Source organism: Leguminivora glycinivorella, chromosome 6 (genome assembly GCF_023078275.1).
Source record: "Leguminivora glycinivorella isolate SPB_JAAS2020 chromosome 6, LegGlyc_1.1, whole genome shotgun sequence".
NCBI lineage: Eukaryota > Metazoa > Arthropoda > Insecta > Lepidoptera > Tortricidae > Leguminivora > Leguminivora glycinivorella.
Window position 1 is genome coordinate 24,183,100 of NC_062976.1, and position 23,337 is coordinate 24,206,436.

Consider the following 23,337-nt stretch of genomic DNA (forward strand, 5'->3'; position numbering starts at 1 on the left):
CGGAGACTTGATCCAAATGTACAAACTTAACGGAAAATGCTCATTTACATAAAAAGTAAATGTTATTTATAAAACTGGCATTTAAAATGAGTTTAATTGTTGTTTTTTTTAACCTCGTTTTTGAAAGGTTTTACTTCTCACTTTTTGACACATCTATTAATGAGAATAATGAGGATAGTGAGACTATTCTCCATAATGGCATCAACGCCATTAAAAAAGCCTTTTCTACTGAGTAACATTTGTTTTCTCAATAACTCTGAAACTAGGCAAAATCTAGAAAAGTCTATACGGTATTTTTTTTTCTTAGCCTATTGGAGTATCCCACTGCTGGGCAAAGGCCTCTCCCCTGGCTCTCCATTATTCCCGATTCTCCGTTACTTCCGGCCAGTTATTTAGGAAGTCGTCAAGGTCGTCCCGCCATCTTTGCCATACGGTATTTTAGTCTTAAAAATTGGTATCAGGAAACTGTTAAACTTATTCCGTATCCTCATGGGCACCTTGTATATTCTGTGCCTTTAGCGCTTTTCCGTATCGATGTGACGAGCCAGTTACCTATCGTTCGCCACAGAGCGTTAGCGATTGTAATCTTGGATACAAGACCTTTACAGTTTCTCTCCAGTGTTCAACAATTGTATTTTTTTATTCACTCCCTCTGTCTAGGACGTTGTCCAGCGATCGTGCCAAACTACTTAAGACAATTTTATACACCTTTGCAAACCTTAATGCATTATAAAAATGTTTTAAAATTTTCACCACAATACTTAATAAATGGATAGTTCCAGCAGATGAATTCAAATTGAACCCTTAATTTTAAATATCTTATTTACAGTTTGACCATCACCAGTTACATGTACATATAAATGAGAAATTAAATTCATATCGCACCTATTTATTTATTTTATAAAAAATTAGAAATACCGTTTTAAAGTTATAACTTTCGAATAGTTTTCGAAACGGAGCATACAATATTTACAATGATCTCAATTTAATGTATGTTTAGTTGAAATTATTTGAGATAAAATTATTTGATTACCAGTATTTGTTCCTCACAAATAATTTTAAGTCACAGTGTGTCCGGACCGATTTGTTGTATGTGCAATTGAAAGTAGCAAATCTACTTTGATTTTATATAGTGATGTTTGTATGTAAGTTATTATGTAAAAAATGTCCTACATTTTACTAGTTCCATTAAGTTAGAAAGGACTACCAATCAGTCTAGTCTAAATAAACACATTATGTAACACCAGCAGGCGTATCATGCTTCCAATTTTATCACTTGTCCACGTGGATAAGACAACTGTCACTCTCACACTGACATACTTGCCAAAGCGTGACGGATGCTTTATCCACGTGGATAAATGATAAAATTGGAATCATAATACGCCGGCTGCTGACCAGCCGGCGTATCATGCTTCCAATTTTATCACTTATCTATGTGGATAAAGTAACTGTCACGCTTTGGCAAGTATGTCAGTGTGAGAGTGACAGACGTCTTATCCCCGTGGATAAGTGATAAAAATGGAAGCATAATACGCCGGCAGGCAGGCAATTATGGTCGCGCGATAAATGATAAAATAGCAGGCCGTCCCTATCGCACTATTTGTAAGTGATGTTTGATGACTGATGTTTTATCATCTATCGCGCGACCATGATTGCCCTACAAAAAGAAATATATGATTGTTACGGAATTTCCTTAGACCTATTCTTCATACTAGAATAACAGCGCCCTCTTGACAATAGTCATATTTATTTCTCGTGAGGCTTTTATATGTGTAATGTATATTTTGTACATGAAACTTTTCAAAGTAGAAATTAATTAATAATTTATTTGCGAAATAGCTACTTGTAATTTATTAAGAGAGCATGCTTTTACTAACTTTAAGGTGAATTGTTTTTTAATGTTTTAATTTATTTTGTTTCTACTTTTAAGATGATTGGACCATTGTTAATTTATTTAATTGGTATTATGGAAGTAAATGTTTATGTTTTATGAATAATAATAATTAAAGTTGATTCAATTCATGACTTAGTTTTCTTTGTAATTAATTTAACATAATTTAACCCTTAAATACATGTCCCTAGCAAAGATTCATTCAAGTTAGAATTTTGACATGCTGTCAATAGAGTCATAAATGCATGATGCCACAGATGTCATATATACCATAGATCAAGCAAACGTATCTACTTAGCGTGTCAAATGAACTCAGTGAAATCCACTGAGTTGTCCGTCTTTACTCGCAGCTTGCAGCTTTCGGGCGTCAATTTTTATAAGTTGAAGTCAACCAAAACATAAAAAATGCCTCGTTACGTGATATTCAATTGCAACAACACAAAAATTATGAACAATCAAGAGCCTGAGACATATTTAAAATTACAGGCAATAATCAACTTCAGTACAAAATTTGACACGCTCGGCCCCTATACAAATATATGAATTTGTTTCTTCTATCTAAATTAAGTTCTGTGCATGATGCATAATTGCATCTATACATCACTATGCATTTAAGGGTTAAGCACTGGTCCCACCGAGAGCTAGATGAGCTAAAAGACACGGCGATGTTTATAGTTACTCGCCCAGCGGTGAGCTATCAATATCGCCGTGTCTGTTATTTGCATGGGAGTGCTTATCTTTTGTTCGTTTTTATAGCCGATAGCTCATAGCGTACTAGCTCGCGGTGGGACCAGTGCCTTACATAATTGTATTGATGGAAAAGCTTGGGCGTTGAACATAACACTGATTAGTACCTGGGGAAGGTTGAAATGAAACAATTCAGTAATATGAAATTCAATATTATTCGTTATGTTTTTGTATTAATACAATATATTTGCATACCATAATATACTATCGGTAGTATATTTATTGATGACCAATCATTAAACAATGAAAGAATGATATTCATCAATTTTCGTTTAACATTATTTTAATAAATAGCTGTATACAAAACAATTATTTACAGGTAAGGCAGTACGTAACGCCGTAAGCGCCTCTTACTTTAGCTATACAAGCGGTAAAAAAATGGGAATCGAACGAACGTCACTAAACAAATACATAATGATCTAATCTTAATCCAGTCAAATTGAAATAATTACTAACGAGTTACAATATTATAACAAATAAGCGATATTAGTTTGTGAATTTGTTATTCTAGATAGGGGACAGTTGGAACCTACACGATCGACAGTTTGGCTGTTTGTGACAATGTGGAAATATCGACTCTCACTAATACATATGGCAAACGTCTCGTCTATACAGCTGCGTCGCTAGCGACACCCGCCGCGTGCAGTGGCACATTACTCAAGTTACAAATTACAAGTGGTAGTCTTGGATATGACAAGTTGAAGAGACTTCCGCCTGTAACTTTAATCTTTGAGAAATGGGCCACAGGTCACTGATATGTACACATTTGTGCGTCTTATTGCAGTGGAATAAGTAAAAACATGTGTCCATAAGAGTGACCTTAGGTCATGTGGGATGAAAAACAACATTTATGCAGTGACAAGAGAAAATAAGGATTATTTATTTTCTTGTCCGGTGTTTTTCTTACCCCAACTAACCTTGTTCGCGACGGCCTATTCAACTAAGGTGAAACGTGATCCGGCATTCTGAGCCAAAGGAATAGGATTTAGACTTTTAAAATACTACAAAAATAACATTTTAGCAAGAGGTCCCGCCTCGACCATTAATTTCAGGACTAAGTGATATACATATATTTAAATTTATTCCATTTACATTTTATAAAACAAGTTATTGACTACACAATAAAAGTAATCTCTTTAATTCACATGACATGATTTCTTTTTAAACATAATCTTCTTATCCATTAGGTACACAGTTCTAGGCCATCTTGAAGATTTTTGAATCACAGAGAGGCATTTGCTTTTACGTATTTATATACAAAAAGTAAAAGCATTCAATGTATTTTGCTATGCAACGATTTTCTAAGCAACAATTTGATCCTTTGTTACAGAAAAATTAACTTGTACCGGCAATAACATCGCACAAAAAATCTGACACACTTATGTCTCTAGAGATAAAAATGTATGCAGACTTTTTTTGTACGATGTTATTTTCAGTCTGGAAATACAAATAATGCAAATGTTTATAAAATTTGCGTTTTTATTACGTAAAATGCCCTAATATTATCTAAATCCCATTCCTTCGGTATAGCCTGCGTAACCACGTGAACCGACTCGCACCGCGAAACCAATCGACATTAACCTAATCCGATTCGAGCTTCGTCCTCCACTACTGTACATATGACACAGGCGCGACTGAGCACAACTCAGGGACTGTAGTTACACACTTTGGCAGACATCGTAAAGGGCAGATCGAATTTAAATTTTTAGGGGATCCCAAATGATAAAATTAGTTTATAACCCCGTATGCCTTTCGCGTCAAACAATGGATTCTATGATAGTATGTTTAAAGTCACTTTGAAATCTACGAAGTAAGTAAATCCCGATGTTCTTCAATCATATTTTTAAACACACCCAAACTGACAAAAGGGACTTGAAGAAACTAATCACTAGATGAGTGTTATAATCGTTCAGTATCACAAAAATCAATCTAAATTCTGTCAGAGACACTTTTGCTATTATTGCAAACACTGTTAGTAGTATAAAAACCTACTTCACATAGCTATATAAGTAATTTCGTCAATATCTAAAGGAGCTAACGTGATCCATTAATCATTAAAACTTGACGTTTCTTAGGTTTAAAAAGTCACAAATAAAGAAATCATATTATTTCGTCCTATCATTCTCGGCCCTTGCCGATATCTGCGCCAACATTCTCACACTACAGCCCCCTTTGCTCGCGACTAGAGCGCCTACCGCCTATATGACGAGAGCCATGTCCTTCTTGCTGGGCAGCTGCACCTTCTTGCCCTGCCACAGCGAGTTGTGTATCGTGAACGCGTCGATCGTCACCGTCAGGTGCTTCGTGTGAACCTGCGAGAAGCATTTGCTGCCCGAGTTGTATCTGGAAAGAGGGGGTTGTTTTCAAATATTTGAAAACTAAAAATGAAGTGTGTCTATGGATCGATACATTGACGAATTTCAATAGATAGGGAGAAATGAAAAATTGATTAAGGCACTGGTCCCATCAAAAACGAGTAAGCAATGAGCTATTGGCGATACAAAACGAAAAAAAAACCGGCCAAGAGCGTGTCAGGCCACGCTCAGTGTAGGGTTCCGTAGTTTTTCGTATTTTTCTCAAAACTACTAAACCTATCAAGTTGAAAACAATTTTCCTAGAAAGTCTTTATAAAGTTCTACTTTTGTGATTTTTTTCATATTTTTTAAACATATGGTTCAAAAGTTAGAGGGGGGGGACACACTTTTTTTTCTTAGTAAATCCTTATTCATTTTTAAATACCTATCCAACAATATATCACACGTTGGGGTTGGAATGAAAAAAAAAATCAGCCCCCACTTTACATGTAAGGGGAGTACCCTAATAAAACATTTTTTTTTTTTTTTTGCACTTTGTTAGCGTGATTGATGTACATATTGGTACCAAATTTCAGCTTTCTAGTGCTAACGGTTACTGAGATTATCCGCGGACGGACGGACGGACAGACAGACATGGCGAAACTATAAGGGTTCCTAGTTGACTACGGAACCCTAAAAAAGGTAGTCGCGCCCGTTTAATTAAAAAAGAGACCAAAGATTTATATTCCAGCCTCAGGCACCAGAGGACTTGGTCACTTTTTCTTTCATATGTGTAATTTATTGCATCACATAATTAGAAGAAAAATATGGACATTTTTCTTCTAATTATGTGATGCTTTATTTCGTGCACTGCATAAAATATTTTAAGTATAGGAAACTAAGACTAGGCGTCTTTGACCAACTCTAACCAAATACTTATAGGAAACTAGCCTATTGTAAAATATTTTGAACATATTTAACGAAGAACTTTTCAAATATTCTATCATTAACATTCTTCGGCCCTGTTCCATACAGTTTTGTCATATGTTCCGTATCAGAACAATATGAATTGACAGCTCGCATCTCTGAACAACACTAGGAAGTGTTTGGCCTTTGCTCTATATATTTACTACTCAATATAATACTCACTTGAAAAATTTATCAAACATCCTATCATTAACATTCTTCGGCCCCGTGCCATAAAGCTTCGTGACATGTTCCGTGTCAGGACAGTAGGAGTACAACGCTCTAAACTGGCACCCGGCGTCTCTGAACAGCACTAGGAAGTGTTTGGCCTCGGAGCGCGCGATCTCTTCGAGGACGCGCCGCTTGGCCTCGGCGTTGACGGCGCCGGGGAACACGCAGTATTCGACGGCGTTCAGCATTATGCCGCGGTTGGACTTGGTTGCCGGCTGCTTGTACAGCCGGGGACCTGGAATGACATTGTTTCGTTGTTAACTTGTGCTGTATATGACAAGTCCTTTATGGAGAAGGGGGACACTAAGGTATAGACTCTAATGATTCGTCCACACAGAGCGATACACGACGCGATGCAATGTGCTCGCGCGACAAACGTCCAACGTAGACGTGCCTCAACCAAGGTATTATGGTGCTCCCACACTGACTGTTTTAAATGTTAAAGGTACAACATTGTGTGACAGGGACAGCGTAATGTCAATGACATCGTGCTGTCCCTGCTACACAATGTTATATAACATTTATAACAGCCAGTTAGTGTACTATTAGCCGTTTCCCGCGATAGGACATTAACTTGAAACGTGTCACGCTCTGCGTGAGCTCACCTAAACACAAAAATAGTACCTATTCTTAGGCACTGGTCCCACCGCGAGCTAGTAAACTATGAGCTATCGGCTATAAAAACGAACAAAAGATAATCACTCCCGCGTAACTAAAAGAGACACGGCGATGTTTATAGTTACTCGCCCAGCGGTGAGCTATCAATATCGCCGTGTCTTTTATTTGCACGGGAGTGCTTATCTTTTGTTCGTTTTTATAGCCGATATCTCATAGCTTACTAGCTCGCGGTGAGACCAGTGCCTTATCATGGCTTTTCATCTGACAACTTGAGAATAAAGTATTGTTACTGGTGAATATTCTGTGAAATTCTAGTAGCTACGAACTAATGTGAAAAATAAAGTAAATATGTCTACACATTTTTGTAGACCAGATAATTACAATTCAAATTAAATGTAGTAACTACTCTTGGAATTGACTTTTGTAAATAAACCTCTGTAAACAGAATGGATGTAGGAATGATACAAATGCAGTGATGTGTGCCGCGTGTTATGTTTGTGAGTAAGCCGAAGCACGCAATCGTTGTTAGGTCAAAATGCTCCAATCAAAACCATGCCTTATAATAAACTTAGATTCGAATTATAAACTTATTTGACCGGTTTCCGTTGGCATGACATGGTTGGACATTTACGATTATATGTGCCAATATTTTAGGCGTGTTATCTTTTCAATTAATAATAGTAATAGTACTGAAGCAAAAAAGTAAAATGTTTAAATAAGCAAATTATTAATCATTTAATCTATTATTTCTTTTGTGCATCATAATTTAGTTTTAACCATATTCGTACGTATCTATTTAAGTAATATGTCTTATTTGTTTTATTTAGCTTTAATATACATCTATTATTTGTTCGCCTGTTTTTTATTGGGTTTTGTAGGCGTAATTCTAACATGATTTTATTACACTAACTACAAAAATTAACATCATTTAGGACCTTTCTGCGAATCCTGGGATGCTAAAGAAATAATTCAAATTTTGTAAAATGTATGTAAAAGTTAACAGTGATTTTAAATAAAGTTATCATAATATTATTATCCTCACGTAAAGTCCATTTACTGGCTAATATTGATATTTTTATGTGTCATAATTGTCGTAAATAATAAAATAATGCTTCGATCAATATATTCGAGAAAATGAAAAAAAAGTTTGAATCAATAGTTGTCAGGGAGGTGAAATTTACAGCAGCTACATTTGATACAATAACTTGTAAGTTAATTTCTATTCTGTTTGCTAGACTATACTTTTGTATAGCATTGATCGAAATTAACTTTCATCGACCGAAATATTTGACAGTTCGAGTAAAGATAGACAAAACGTAGAAACATTTAAATTTCTTAAAGTTACGTGCACAAGGAAAGAGATGAACTCACCCGAATAGTCCATAATGGAGGAGTGCGTGGAGGAGACGTCGGAGGCGTCGTCGGCGTGCTGGCGGCGCTTGCCGATGGCGCCGGGCAGCGAGCCGGGGCCCGAGCCGGCGGGCGACGTGAGCGCGCGCAGCCCGGGCGACGCGGCGCGCCGCGGGGGAGTGGCGCGGCCCAGCCCCGAGTCTGCAACGTGCCCGTGCCCGCCGTGTCATGTCACATCAACCCTACGTGCTAGTGGTCAAGCGTCCCGAGATACCGTCCTAACGTTTTCACTATCGAAAGGTTTTGAACGATGAACTTTAACCCCAAAAATTCGAAATTTATTGAGATCTTTGGACCGGGTAGCTTTGCCGTATCGGCTGCCGATCACGAATTGAACTTTTACGTCGATACGGCCGATGAAAACGGTTTAAGCATAAATATTATTTATAAAGTCCGAGATGGAAATAGGTGACGATATAAATTTATACCTTCTATATTTGTTTCACGTGCGACGATCAAAATTTACATTAAATTGGTCAACAATAAATTATAAAAATATAGTGCATAAAAATACTTTTTCTATATTTCTTTAAAATTGTACAAATAGCGGACTTAATGCCTCGCCTTCTACATTGCTCATAATTTTTTATAAACCACAAATATAAAAACAAACACAATAGAATATGGACGCTTCACCACAGTTTGCTAAAATGACTCTAAAATTATGTCACATGGTTTCTACAAACATGTTTAATGTATTTTTTATAACTCATGACCCTCTAAATTTAGATTTATACTGAATTTTCTTTTGCTACGATCACAACAAATAACAAAAATAAAATTTAAAAATACATTAATAAATATATGACTCTAACAATACAACAGAGTAAATTAAAAAAACAAGAACATACTAATAAACATAGAACGTTTCCCCAGTTAATCTGACAAAAACATAGTAACCACCTTATAATACAAAAAATTACACGACATAAAGTAAAACGAACATCTAAGTTAGATTTCTATTTGAACTAGTGTCCAAGTTATCATTATTCTTGTTAGTAACAAATTATTTTATTAATTTGACTAGCATAAAATTAGAATTAGTTAGGGATTGTTTACGGAATAGAGTTTTCCTACGTGAGTCGAACATATTTAATAAAGACATATAATTATTAAGCGTAAAATACTAAATGTGAACTAGTACTACTTACGGTGGGTACCAAGCTGTCTACTCTACATATGCAAAACTAAATAAAAGAAGCTTTAAACCATTTTATATTTTACGCAAATCACATAATACACCACATAATTAACCGTAACATTTTATTGTATATCTGAGTTTATATAAGCGGATATAGAATAAGTAAATGTCGAACGATGTCACACCAACACCAGTATTGATCATGCTCTAACACCGACCCTAAGGATATCGCGTAAATAAACCATAACCTCTATAGATACGTAAATATTGACCCAAGAAACAAAAAGTGCACAGAATACGCGCCCGAAAAGTGCCGCGGCAGCGACGAACGGTCCTAAAACTGTTTTGCTATTAAAATTTAAAAGAAAAGTGCATTCAAGTGGCCCATTTGTTAAAAAATGGTAGGATACAAAAGAAAAAGTACGAATTGAAGTATTATTCGTGATAGATGAACAAGAATTTAGAATTTAAGCTGTATATACACAAGAAATAAAACTATGGAAGCGGATTAAATCGCGTATAATGAATTTAAAATACATCCCGACGTTTCGAACTCTTTACAGCGTTCGTGGTCAACGGGTGACTGAGGAAAAATTAAAATGTGCAAAAGCTACCCACTTACAAGAAATATTAACGAACCATGACCACAAATAATCTAGATTTCTAAGGCAGGTTCACACACTATTAATAAAGCCAGTTATACAATATTCAAAAAATTTTTACCATTACTCTGTTTAAAAATAATTAACCAATTTTTTTTTGAATATTGTATAACTGGCTTTATTAATAGTGTGTGAACCTGCCTTAGAAATCTAGATTATTTGTGGTCATGGTTCGTTAATATTTCTTGTAAGTGGGTAGCTTTTGCACATTTTAATTTTTCCTCAGTCACCCGTTGACCACGAACGCTGTAAAGAGTTCGAAACGTCGGGATGTATTTTAAATTCATTATACGCGATTTAATCCGCTTCCATAGTTTTATTTCATGAGTAACTATCGCGGTAACCGAAGACAATATTCTGTATATACACAATTTAAAGATGTAGTCATAATAAAACTGACTGATTCACAGGCAAACGCCAACAGTGAAACAACTATTTGATATAATAAGATAGATATAAGTAGTATATGACATGTGTTAATAATCTATCTTAATATATCAATAACATGAGTCTCTGTCGTGGATTTTACCTGTGTATAAGCCAAACAAAACAGCAATTGAACCTTCGCCGCGCCCAGCGCTTCGGAACGCGCGCAACCAAAAAGAACCCAAACACCAACAAAAGCTTGTATCGCACCGTGCCGAGCCGGCGAACAAAACGTGTCTTACCGCACAAGTTCATTAGAGAGCTAGACTTCCGTCCCGCCTTAAAGTTATTCTGGTAAGTGGAATATTTAGACCTTCCACGGGCCGACTGTGGTTCCTCATTGACGCGCTCTGAAATTATTCCTATAATCTCAAACTCATGCAAAACCGCGAACATGCACCCGTCATGATTCAAATACATGGCAAACAAAATTAATACTAACGCGATTCGACACATGAGCATATTATTTATAGGGAACCAATGCGCGGAAGGTCTAGGCACGAGTGGTAAAGCGCAAAAACCTAGAATCATAGGTTCAGAACTACATATAAGGCCAAAATATAAATATAAAAGCATAATTTTGTGACTCTATACATTGCTACTGCGCTGCAATACACATAATAATTGGGGATATAATTTGGTTCGAAATAATAAGCGTTCTACGAAATAAATCAAAGAAGCTTTCTTAAAATTTAGGGGTTTGTAAACGCAATATGTTCGATAATTTAATGTGCAATATATTTAGAATCGTTTAAATTATATACCACTGATAATGTGAATCAATTTAGTCACTTTTTAACCGACTTCAAAAAAAGGAGGAGGTTCTCAATTCGACTGATTTTTTTTTTGTATGTATGTTACTCGATATCTCCGAGAATCATGGACCGATTTTCAAAATTTTTTTTTTCAATCGATTAGGTATAACCCCGAGATGGTCCCATTGGCACAAATAATTGATATACAAAAATAATTGATTTGTTTATAATTTGGATGTTTAGATTATTGCAATCCGATAAGAAATCTGAATTCAAAGGTTTATTATTTTTTGCTTTTTAGTTTCTCCGTGTTTTGTAACGCGCTTATTTTTGAAGGCGGTTTTATAAACATTAACATCAGTGGAATATTTTTTTTTCTGATATTTAAATTTTACCCATCGTTTTCATACAAATTGTATTAAATCTTTACGAATTTATGAAAAACGAGGACACATTTAAAGACGTTGCTCATCAGGGAGAAACAACATCACATTCAGAGAAGCCGCTCGCGTCGATTGGTCAAACGAGTTTGAACTTTACATCTGAGTAAGTAGTTTATGAATCAATCGTCGCGATGGCTTTCATTTGCAAGTTATAACAAGCATTTTAAATAAAAATAATAGCTAGTTCTGCACGGGAAGCACTTACAAATAGTGCGATAGGGACGGCCTGCTATTTTATCGTCTATCGCGCGACCATGCTTTCCGTGCTGAATTATATACGTTTTCTTTTAATATTGACAGTAGTAGCTATTATTTTCAACAACGTTGCCAAAAAACAGTTTTCATATAAAATTGCTTGAGAGATCTACATTTAATTTGTTCTTTCAAAAACTAATATGTTTCATTTGTCACACGATGATTTGATAAAAACCATTTTTTGGATATATTTGGAGCAAAGCACGGGGGACATATCAACAAAAACTTCAAAACTTCATTCGTGTTATCTCACTCCAAGCAGCAGTCGAAGGAAAGAGACGGCACGACAGCAGTTTCGGAAAATGTAGTGAATCCTAATCAAGGTTAGCTTGGGGACGCTCACGTATTCGAAGTCGCAAGAAAATGAATCCTATTAGAAATGATTGGTGTTATGTTACTTATTCATTTAATATTGGTGAATTTTAGTTTCCTTCTGTTTGTCATTTACATTAAATCATAATTTGCACCTCAAATTAGTCGCATATGTATAGTTTTTATGGGACTATACAATAACAATAGATTGAAATTCATCCTTATGTATCGAGGTATAGTTACACATACGTAATTTTTCCTCAGTCACCCGTTGACCACGAATGCTGTAGTGCTCAAAACGTCGGGATGAATTGTAAATTCATTATACGCGATATAATCTGTTTCCATAGTTTTATTTCAATACGCATAAGGATGAATTTCAATCTACTGTATTTGTATCGCATAAAAACTATATATATACGACTAATTTGACATGACTCCTTCTATTTATTAACATCCAAATTCACTGTGATCCATTTTCTATGTTTTTTGGTTCTAATGCGCTGAAGTGTTGAATCTCCTGAATATTGGATCGGACGCTTCAGCCACTTCCATACATGAAATTGATCGGATCGAAGAGTAAACCGTACGTAAGCGTCCCACGTGTCACACACAGAGTAGCAGTGAGCAGGGGGGTTACCACGACGTGCTAGACGTTCAGTTTAGGTTGAGAGAAAGGGACACAGCTATAGCAGTTACATAGCTCCGTCCCTCTCTCTCAACCTAAACTGAACGGCTTTAGCACGTCACGGTAACCCCCCAGGTGTAGTGCAGTGCGCTCACCTCGCGAGGTCTTGCAGCTGCCGCGGCGGCCGAGCGGGCCGCTGGCGCTGGCGGGCGACACGCCGCCGCCGCCGCGCTCCTCCACGGGCGAGTCTGCAAGGTTAGTGCGAGTGCTGTACTGATGCGAGGTTAGTGAACGTGAGGGCGAGGAACTTCTGGACTTTCATGTGTTTGGGGGAATCTCCCGCAACTAGTTTAGAATGCTATGGTCGGAATCAGTTAAACGTTCTGATTTTTTTTAAATAAATAGTGGAGGTTATAATAAAAAGCATAATAATATATTCGTATAGGAGGTGCAAGCACTAATTGCTCGCCCTTAGAGTTGGTCAAAAAGGCGTCTAGCCTTATCAGAGATAACATACACTAGAGAAATTTCGTCGGGTACTACGGCGGGCGGGTGGTCTAGTGATGAAGACGTTAGCCGCGTAAGCTGAAGACCCGGGTTCGATTCCCGGCTCGGCCACCAGTGGGCCTTGTCGTTTTTTCTTTCGTGTATGATATCTATTTAAATTTATAATTTATAAAAAGCATAATGTTGGTCACTTTTCGTTGAACTTTATGCAATTATTTCATAACCTTTGGCGTGCCGGCCGTTGACTCCCAACCGATTACGTCTGTCAATTAGGTATTTGATACTTTTTTATACTACGTCGGTGGCAAACAAGCACACGGTCCACCTATGGACGCCTGCACCTCAAGGAGTGTCACGTGCGCGTTGCCAACCCATTAGAAACGCATACACTCCCTTTTGCTGTGTTAAGTACACAGCAAAAATTAAAATACAGTTAAAATTTTAATAACTCGAAAAATAGCATGCCATACGAAAAGCTAATATTATTATTCTGTTACATTTTAAAGTAGAAAACAAGAAAATGGTTTAAAAAATGTTTTTATCTTAAACAGTTTTTCTCCAAGTGGACCGTAATAAATAAAAATATTTTTTTATTTTATTACAAATAAATAATGAAAAAGTCCAGAAGTCCCAAATAATGGTGATTCAGCCCAATCTCATTCAATAGTGAAATGTTTGAAGTTATTAAAACATATTTTAGTATCATTTGAAAAGTAACTTGAGAACGGAAAATTGAGTCAATGTTGAGCATAGCTTATAGAAGAAACACGTGATAACAATGCTTTTATCAATACCTAAAGAAATGAGCCCTAGAATTCCCATGATCGTGGAAGAATCAGCACGTAGAACAATCCCTTAGAAGTGTGAACGTTATCATTTTGTATACATGCTCAATGTAGTGTGATAAGTTTTGCAGTGTTATAAATTATCACAAAGGCGTATATGTCCACCGTAACATTCACGTAAAACGTGCTTTATATCTAAAGCGCTCAGGATAATTGGATTATTCTAATTGTAACATGCAATAACCTTTGTACAGTCAAAGACTTTAATATCTGGTCAAAATGTGACATTTACTCAAAAGGTACGTGATTGTCAGTCGATAATATCTATTCCACACTAAAGCTATTATTGAAATAAGACCTTACTGTTCCAACAATAAGTACCCATTTGATTGAAAATTTAACAAAAATCTGGCCACCCCACTTAACATCTTCTGAGCGTTAGCGCTATGGAAAATGGCGTCCATTCGCAACTGCGCCAACATTGCGCAGGATAACCCTCGGGTTAACCCTCCATTTTCGTTGGTGCGTGGACTTTAAAGTCCTTAAGTGTACAAGGTAAAGTAGAGGTAGGTAATATCGTGCTGTGTATTTACCTCTGTAGAGGCCGGCGCGCTCCGCCAGACTGTCCTGTGAGCCGCGGTAGTAATCCCGTCGCATCGTGCCTGGTGCACACAGATAGCTATACGGGACCCACGAAAACTAACTACTCTTTGGAAGACTGAAGTGGTTTTCGTGAATCTCGTGGTAAAGGCAGGGGTTGGGATGTAGCATGAGTTATAAAACGCATCTCTATTTAAAAGCTATATTTTACTTCTGACGGGTCTATGGGCATTTTCAGAATTTGGGACCCCTCAATTAGCGAAAGTTTTTAACAAAAATTAACTCACCGTCAGTTTTGTGACGACATTTTAAGCATGAAATTTGAATAAAAATATTGTTTTTGTGTTAATTACATAAACTTTAAGCGATTATCTACATTCAGAATGTGAAAAAAAGTAAATTTTTAGACAGATTTTATGTTTAATTATCGTCACAAAACTGACAGAGAGTTAATTTTTGTTACCCACTTTTGCTAATTGTGGGGACCCAAATTCTGAAAATGCCCCCATACCGTAACGAAAATGGTCAGGGGGATCTTTGTTTGTATGGTAGTGAAAGTATCATCTGACTTTGAGAATGATAACTCATGCTACAAAAAAAAACAACAACAATTAGCTGGATACAAGGCATGCAGACCAAAATAAACATTTGCGACTCCAGAATAATACTTGCAAATAACGCTTGTAGTTTCAAATTAAGTTAGGCGGGATCGATCACTAATAGTTAACATCAAACATATGTATCGATAATTTCATTTATAGGAACACCTTATCTGAGATCACGCCTTATGCAACCCATATAATTTAATCGGCTAATAATTTTATAAAGACTTCCTAGATTACTTAAGTTAAAGTTGTAATATAAGCAACGTTTCCAGTGGTTTTTGTTCCACAACCAGGATATTTAATGCGTATGCCGTGCGAACGGGGAAGTTCAACAGCTAGGGGGAAACAAAACAACTAGACATACGCGATGAGAAACATGCTATATCAAAATTGATTTTTATGAAATAAGGCCAAACGTATAATGCATACGACAAAAACTTCATATTTCATAGAGCTTTCACGACACTGGCTTGACCTAGTGGGAAGGCTATTGCTAAGCAGGCTGTAATGTAATTTGATTTTATTTTTCTTCACACTTGCTAAATGTCATTGCACACAGGTGAATTATGAAATTTTAAGTTTTATAATATCATTCAGTATATAAGTGCCAGCGTTGCAACCAAAACGGTCGTTTTCATCGAGTTACATGAGAAACAATTTTTTATACAAATTATCAGCATTCATTTGGCCGTATTTATATAAAATAATACAATACAACCAACAGTGTATTTTTAAAATTTGATAAAAACCCAAAAAGATCTACAAAATTGTTTGATGTGTATAAATGTCGAAACTAGATAGGTGTCAAAGGTCTACAAAGACATAAATATTTTACTGTTGCTTGTATTGTATGATATAAGACAGTAATTTGTAAAACAGGCAGGCAATTACGGTCGCGCGATAAATGATAACACATCAGGCCGTCCCTATCGCACTATTTGTAAGTGCGATGCGATGTTTCATCATTTATCGCGCGACCATGATTGTCCTGCAGGACAACAACGTCAACAACATTAGTTAAAAAGAGGGGTCACACTGGAGGCAAGCTTTTTGCGTTGTGTACGTCTAGGACTAAATAAGATCCATTTCGCGTATATAATGCGCTAAACTTTATAATGTGCGCGTTGTGTAAATAACTGAAATGAATTATTCATTGGTGTGATTGTAAATAAACATTGGTTTGCTTGTTATAATTTATATTGAACGCGCGTAGTTACATATTAATATAGTTTATTATGTCGGCTGTCAATGTTACCACGTTGGTGGAATTTTATTATAAATAACTGAGTGTAACGTAGGTGGTACAAATTTAATATCGTCTCTTTGTCTAGTATACCAAACTTCGTATTATTATTGTAAAGGCTGAAATTGTCGTCTCGATATTAATTAATCAAAATTCTGTCACGGTCACGGTCTGTATCAGTCTGTCAAAATTGAATGATTAATAAAAAGTAGTTTTTGCGGAATCTGCTCTAAAATGTAGGCGGTAATTTCAGGTTTTACAGAGGCGAAGAAATAGAGGACGGTAGTGATCGTTTTTGCAGCGTGTGACTCACCGGTGAGGTTGGTGGAGGAGGGCTGCTTGCTGCCCAGCATGCCTTCAGCCTGCTGCAGGGCTCCGCTGTCCACGTGGATGGTCTTGGGGCGCGCGCGCGGGGGCTGCTTGCCGCGCATGCGCGCGGGCGGCGCGGCGGCCGCGGGCCGCGCGAGATCCATAAACTCTGACTTGTCGAGGACTTTGCCCTGGAATTACGTATTGCAAATGTTGAGGGATAAACACGTAAGAACTTTCAGACGCAATGGTACAGTCGACTAAAAAGTGATGTATACAATTTTTCATCTTATTACAACGCAATTATTGCTTAAACTTAAAACCGCTCTATTAGATAATTAATTCGAGCCAATTCCGTCCTTGTGGTAAACACCATTATCAGACTTTTGACCATTATCAGATTTGCCGCTTTTTTATAAATTATAAATTATAATGAACAGGGGGGTTACCATGACGTACTAAAGACGTTCAGTTTAGGTTGAGAGAAAGGGACACAGCTATAGCAGTTAAATAGCTCCGTCCCTCTCTCTCATGTAACCCCCCTGGTGTAAAAAGTACCTCTCTCTCGGCCTCCTCGATGGCCTTCTTGAGCTTGTACTGCTGCAGGATAGCTTCTCGCCGCCTCGCTTGCTCCTCTTTCCGCGCCGCGCGCTGCTCCGCCACCTGAACATAATAAATAGCCAATTTATCTTAACAAAAATCTCAGAACATTAAATAAATGTCATATACAAAGAAAAAATATCAGTTCTCTTTATTTAGTCTAGAGCCAATTTGGCCACAAGTCGTCTCCTTCACGATTTTCGTCGACATCTCTTCTAAATACCTAAAACAGGTATGGATATGTTTCTCGTTCTCTCCAGATTACGAATTGACCTGTTTTAGTTTAAGGAGGGGGGACGGGTCGAGAAAAAGGGGGGGAAAGATGGCGACCGACCATCATAGATATTTATTCACATCTCGAGTCCTATGGCACCAATCTGTTCGTGCGAGGTGTCATTTGAAAGCTTATTAAACCTTCTTTAATTGTTTTCAAATAACTATGCTCATAAAAGTAACCGTTTAGGAAATATTTGAAAATATTTGTTTTTTTATCGCGCATGAATTGCACAAGTACTAGTAAAAAATGCGTCTAACTCAATAAACAATAACTTTACCGCAATTGATGTTATTATAAAATTTTTGCGTCTATTCATGTTCTTTCTAAAAATATAAATTTCATTGGTATATGATAATATATAACCATGTAATTAAGAATTTTGTTTGGCAGGGGTTATCCTCCAGGTCGCATAAACGGGCGCTGACCGTAGTAAAGTATTCAATATTTTTGAGGTCTTATTTTACGGATCCATATAGGAGAGGTATCGTTTGAAAGATAATTAAACCTACTATAATTGTTTACACATAACTATAATATTAAAGGTAGCTGTTTACATAATATTTGAAAATATGTGTTTTTTATCGAGCATGAATCGCACAAGTACTGGTAAAAAATGCTTCTAAGTCAATAAACAATAACGTTACCGCAATTGATGTAATTATAAAATTTACGCCACTATTCATGAGCTTTTTAAAAATATAAGTTTTATTGGTAAGTGATAATATAACCATTAAATTACGAATTTTGTTTCGTAGTGGTCACTCCGCCGGTCGCATAAAAATGAGCGCTGACCGTAGTAAATTATTCAATATTTTTAAGTTCTTATTTTACGGATCCATATGTAAGAGGTATCATTTGAAAGCAAATTAAACCTGCTATAATTATTTTTTAATAACTATAGTTATAAAGGTAGCTTTTTACAAAATATTTGAAAACATGAGTTTTTTTTTCGAGCACGAGTTGCACATATACAGATAAAAAATGCTTCTAACTTAATAAACCATAACTTTACCGCAATTAATGTTATTATAAAATTTACGCGAAATTTCATGCGCTTTGTAAAAATATAAGTTTTATTGGTGTATGATAATATATGACCAAGTAATTACGAATTTGGTTTAGCAGGGGTCACTGCGCCCTGTCACGATATTGGGTGCTGACTGACCGTCGCCAAATTTTCTACGTTACTCAGATCCTATTTTACTGATAAATTTGTGAGAGGTATCATTTGAAAGCATATTATGCGTACTATCTTTATTTCTAATATTTCAAGTCGAAACTGTAGAAGTTTACAAAATATTTGATTAGTAATATGTGTATTTTACTGTGCATGAATAGCATTGGCATTGATAAGACACGCTTCTAGCTCAATAAATTATAGTTTTCCGCAATTGAAATAATAACAAAATAAACGGAAAATGTATGACTTACACAAAAAATAAGTTTGGTTTGTATTGCATAAACAATTAATTTGAATTTGTTCAGCTCACCTACTGCGCACCATCATATAAATGGATGTCCACCGTCGTTGCCTTTTTCAGATTTTATTTCACTAATCGTATATTCATAATAAATATAATCTATCACGTATCGAATTTACTTATATACTTAATTGATCAGTAAAATAAAATCTGTAAAATGATGAAAAAATTAAGGCAATGGCCGTGGACATCCGTTTATATGACGATTGACCGTGCGCAGTGGGTATGGTGGACAAATTAACATTAATTGTTTAGGCAAAACTAACAAAACTCATTTTTTGTAAAGGCCATACATTTTGCGGTTCATTTCGTTATTATATCAATTGCGGAAAAATATAATTTATTGAGCTAGAAGCATGTTTCACTCGTATCAGTGCGAATGCTATTCATATACAGTAAAAATACACATATTGTCAAATATTTTGTTAACTTCTACAATTACGACTAAAATTATTAAAAAGCAACGATAGTACGCATAATATGCTTTCAAATGATACCTCTCACAATTTGATCGCTAAAATAGGATCTGAGAAATACGTAAAATTAGGCGACGGTTAGCACTTATTTACGTCACGGGGGTGCAGTGACACCTGCTAAACCAAATTCGTAATTACTTGGTTGTATAATATCATACATCAATAAAACTTATATTTTTAGAAAGCATATGAAATGTCCTGTAAATCTTATCGTAACATTATTTGCGGTAAAGTTATTGTTTATTGGTCATGCACCAAGATACAATCTTAAAAATTATGAAAACGGCAACGAAAATGGTCATCCATGTATATTGTATATGACGGTGCGCAGTGAGTATGATGGATAAATTAACATTAATTGTTTATGCAATACTGACAAAACTTTTTATTTGAAAAGGTCATACATTTCACCGTTTATTTTGTTATTATATCAATTGCGGAAAAAATATAATTCATTGAGCTAGAAGCATGTTTTACTCACATCGGTTCCAATGCATATTTTCAAATATTTTGTTAGCTACTACAGTTACAACTAAAATTATTGAGAACTAATGATAGTACGCATAATATGCTTTCAAAAGATTCCTGTTAAATAAAATAGGATCTGAAAAATATAGAAAATTTGGCGACGGTCAGCATCCATACGTGGCTGGGCGCTGTGGCCCCTACTTAACCATATTTGTAATTACTTGGTTATATAATATCATACACCAATAAAACTTATGTTATTAGAAAGCGCACGAAATTCCGCGTAAATCTTATACTAACATCAATTCCGGAAAAGTTGTTGTTTATTGATTAAGAAGCATTTTTTACCAGTAGGTACTTGTGCGACTCATGGTCTATAAAACACATATTTTCAAATATTTTCTAAACAGCTACCTTCATGATTATAGTTATTTATAAAAAAATATAGTAGGTTTAATTAGCTTTGAAACGATACCTCTCGCATATGGATCCGTAAAATAGGACCTCAAAAATATTGAATACTTTACTACGGTCAGCGCCCATTTCTGCGACCGGGCAGAGTGACTCCTGCTAAACCAAATTCGTAATTACATGGTTATATATTATCATATACCAATGAAACTTATATTTTTAAAAAGAGCATGAATAGACGCGAAGATTTTATAATAACATCAATTGCGGTAAAGTTATTGTTTATTGAGTTAGACGCATTTTTTCTAGTACTTGTGCAACTCATGCGCGATAAAAAAACACATATTTTCAAATATTTCGTAAACGGTTACTGTTATGAGTATAGTTATTTAAAAACAATTAAAGCAGGTTTAATAAGCTTTCAAACGACACCTTGTACGAACAGATTGGTGCCATAGGAGTCGAGATGTGAATAAATATCTGTGATGGTCGGCCGCCATCTTTCTCCCCCTTTTTCTCAACCCGTCCCCCCCTCCTTAAACTAAAACAGGTCAATTCGTAATCTGGAGATAACGAGGAACACATCCATACCTGTTTTAGGTATTTAGAAGAGATGTCGACGACTTTTTGTAAAAGAGGTCGTTTGGTCCCTGACTAATTAACTTCTCCTTGACTCTTACCCCACATTAAGTGGCTGACAACACCCAATTGCATGAAATTGATGTTACTTGCGCAGTTTTTTAAGACAAACTATTAGGCAAGTAAATTATATATTATTCTTCATTATATTTCAACAAACATAACCGTACTCGATACACGATTTAATGAAATCGGCTCGATAGAAAAAAATAGCAAAAATTGGTCTCGAGTTCGTCATTAAACGATTCTGTGTCGTTCAATTATTCACTTAGTTGTCTTTAATTAATACTAGAATAACAAAAATATACATATCTAAAACACATCTTTCTATTTTATTTTAATATTTTTCCGCACTTTTCGTACCTAGCCGCCCTCTTTTAGTGACATCGCGCTCTCACTTACTCCCACACGATTAGACAGTGTACGCTAGCGTCAAGGCTATTGGGTGCTGTCAGCGTCTTAATTAGTTTGGTCATCAATTTTACCACCAACACTTGCAGGATCGTGAAAGTTCAGTAAAGTATTCATCTCTCGTTGTACACACATCAGCAGCTTTTACAGCTTACTTTATTGAAACACACTCTATTATTCGCTTCAGTGTTGTCGCAATCTAAAACACCCGACTTTCAAGCTTTTCATTCACGCTTGCGTAAATGTAATAAGAACGAAAGAGACAGTAAGTCTCACCTGTTCGTCCCTCGCGCGTCTAGCCATTTCTCAAAACTGAAAGTTACAAGTTATAAGCGGAAGTCTCTTTTCAACTTGTTATATTAGACATTGACTACCACTTGTAAATTGTAGCTTCGAGAAATGGGCCCCTGTTTGCCTCGCGCTCGGGCTTCGTCGGCGCGCTGCCGCCGTTGGAGCGAGAAGCATGATTCGCTATTTCCTTCACTCCCGCCAACCCATGTCACGCTTCTCAATCACCCTTGCGTGGTCGCAGTAAGAGTGAAAGAGACAGTAAGCCTCACCTGTTCGTCCCTCGCGCGTCTCGCAGCCGCGGCTTGTTCGGCTCGCGCTCGGGCTTCGTCGGCGCGCTGCCGCCGTTGGAGAGAGAGAAGCATGATTCGCTCTTTCTTTCGCTCCATTTCTTCTGCTGAGTTCTGTAACATTAAGCGCATAGATTATTTACATGTTTTTTACAACAAACCGAAGTTGAGCCAAGATTATTCATTTAGACCGAGCATAACAGAATCGGAACGGAGTACCTTACGACTTTGTATTAAGACTTGATGTGACCCAGATGTGGTTACACTGGACATTGAACATGTTAACTCTTCGTGCGGCAAGAATCAATTTTTCACAAGCGCTTAAGCGCCCACTATTTTGTATTATAATACAAATTTAAATTTTAAAAAACCTTGGACTTAGTGCACTTTTTTTTTGTTTGAAATCTGAATTACTCTGGCTTGTTCTTAGCCATGTTTGATGAAAATCGGTCGGGGGGGACGAAGGTACAAGTTTTTTAAAAGTTGTGACGATATTGTTGGATAGGTATTTAAAAATGAATAAGGGTTTACTAAAATAGTTTTTTGATAATATTAATATTTTCGGAAATAATCGCTTCTAAAGAAAAAAAAAAAGTGTCCCCCCCCCCCTCTAACTTTTGAGCCATATGTTTAAAAAATATGAAAAAATCACAAAAGTAGAACTTTATAAAGACTTTCTAGGAAAATTGTTTTGAACTTGATAGGTTCTTGAACTTGATAGGTTCAGTAGTTTTTGAGAAAAATACGGAAAGCTACGGAACCCTACACTGAGCGTGGCCCGACACGCTCTTTTTTTTTCAAATTTTTAATTTTGTGGATAGGTTATTGAACTCATTGCATAGATCACTTACCGGGTCCGGGTTGAGCTCGCCGATGACGAGCGCGGCGGGCTCTGCACCGGGCCGCAGCGGCCTCTCGCGCGGTGTCTCGCGGGAGACGTCCGCGGAAGCCTCCTGTCTTTCCTCCCGCGCCGCCGCCGGCGAGGCACGTATCTAGTCAAAAAATACACAATACAATACTCTTTATTGCACACCTCACATAGTTTACAAGTAATGCACAAGAAACAAAAATAAATTAAACAGAGGTAACAACGGGCGGTCTTATCGCAACAGGCGATCTCTTCCAGACAACCTTTGGGTATAACACACTTGCTCATAACAAGGATATA

At 36.5% G+C, this 23,337-nt stretch overlaps 1 protein-coding gene across 17 annotated transcripts in view; it reads right to left on the reverse strand.

The window, feature by feature from the left end:
• Nucleotides 1-2,774: 2,774 nt before the first annotated feature.
• Nucleotides 2,775-23,337, reverse strand: part of LOC125226772 (patronin) — a 110,112-nt gene continuing 89,549 nt past the window's right edge. For 9 of the 17 annotated variants that reach the window (XM_048130846.1, XM_048130844.1, XM_048130851.1 and 6 more), the window contains 10 exons: nucleotides 23,021-23,161; nucleotides 22,152-22,283; nucleotides 17,387-17,491; nucleotides 16,833-17,019; nucleotides 14,665-14,733; nucleotides 12,935-13,027; nucleotides 10,629-10,736; nucleotides 8,119-8,298; nucleotides 6,082-6,364; nucleotides 2,775-4,981 (listed from right to left, as the gene is read on the reverse strand). In XM_048130846.1, coding sequence (XP_047986803.1) covers nucleotides 4,837-4,981; nucleotides 6,082-6,364; nucleotides 8,119-8,298; nucleotides 10,629-10,736; nucleotides 12,935-13,027; nucleotides 14,665-14,733; nucleotides 16,833-17,019; nucleotides 17,387-17,491; nucleotides 22,152-22,283; nucleotides 23,021-23,161 — 1,443 coding nt within the window. In that variant the 3' untranslated portion in view covers nucleotides 2,775-4,836. The remainder of the gene's footprint in view (nucleotides 4,982-6,081; nucleotides 6,365-8,118; nucleotides 8,299-10,628; nucleotides 10,737-12,934; nucleotides 13,028-14,664; nucleotides 14,734-16,832; nucleotides 17,020-17,386; nucleotides 17,492-22,151; nucleotides 22,284-23,020; nucleotides 23,162-23,337) is intronic. The other 8 variants (XM_048130849.1, XM_048130850.1, XM_048130855.1 and 5 more) reach the window with 8 other exon arrangements.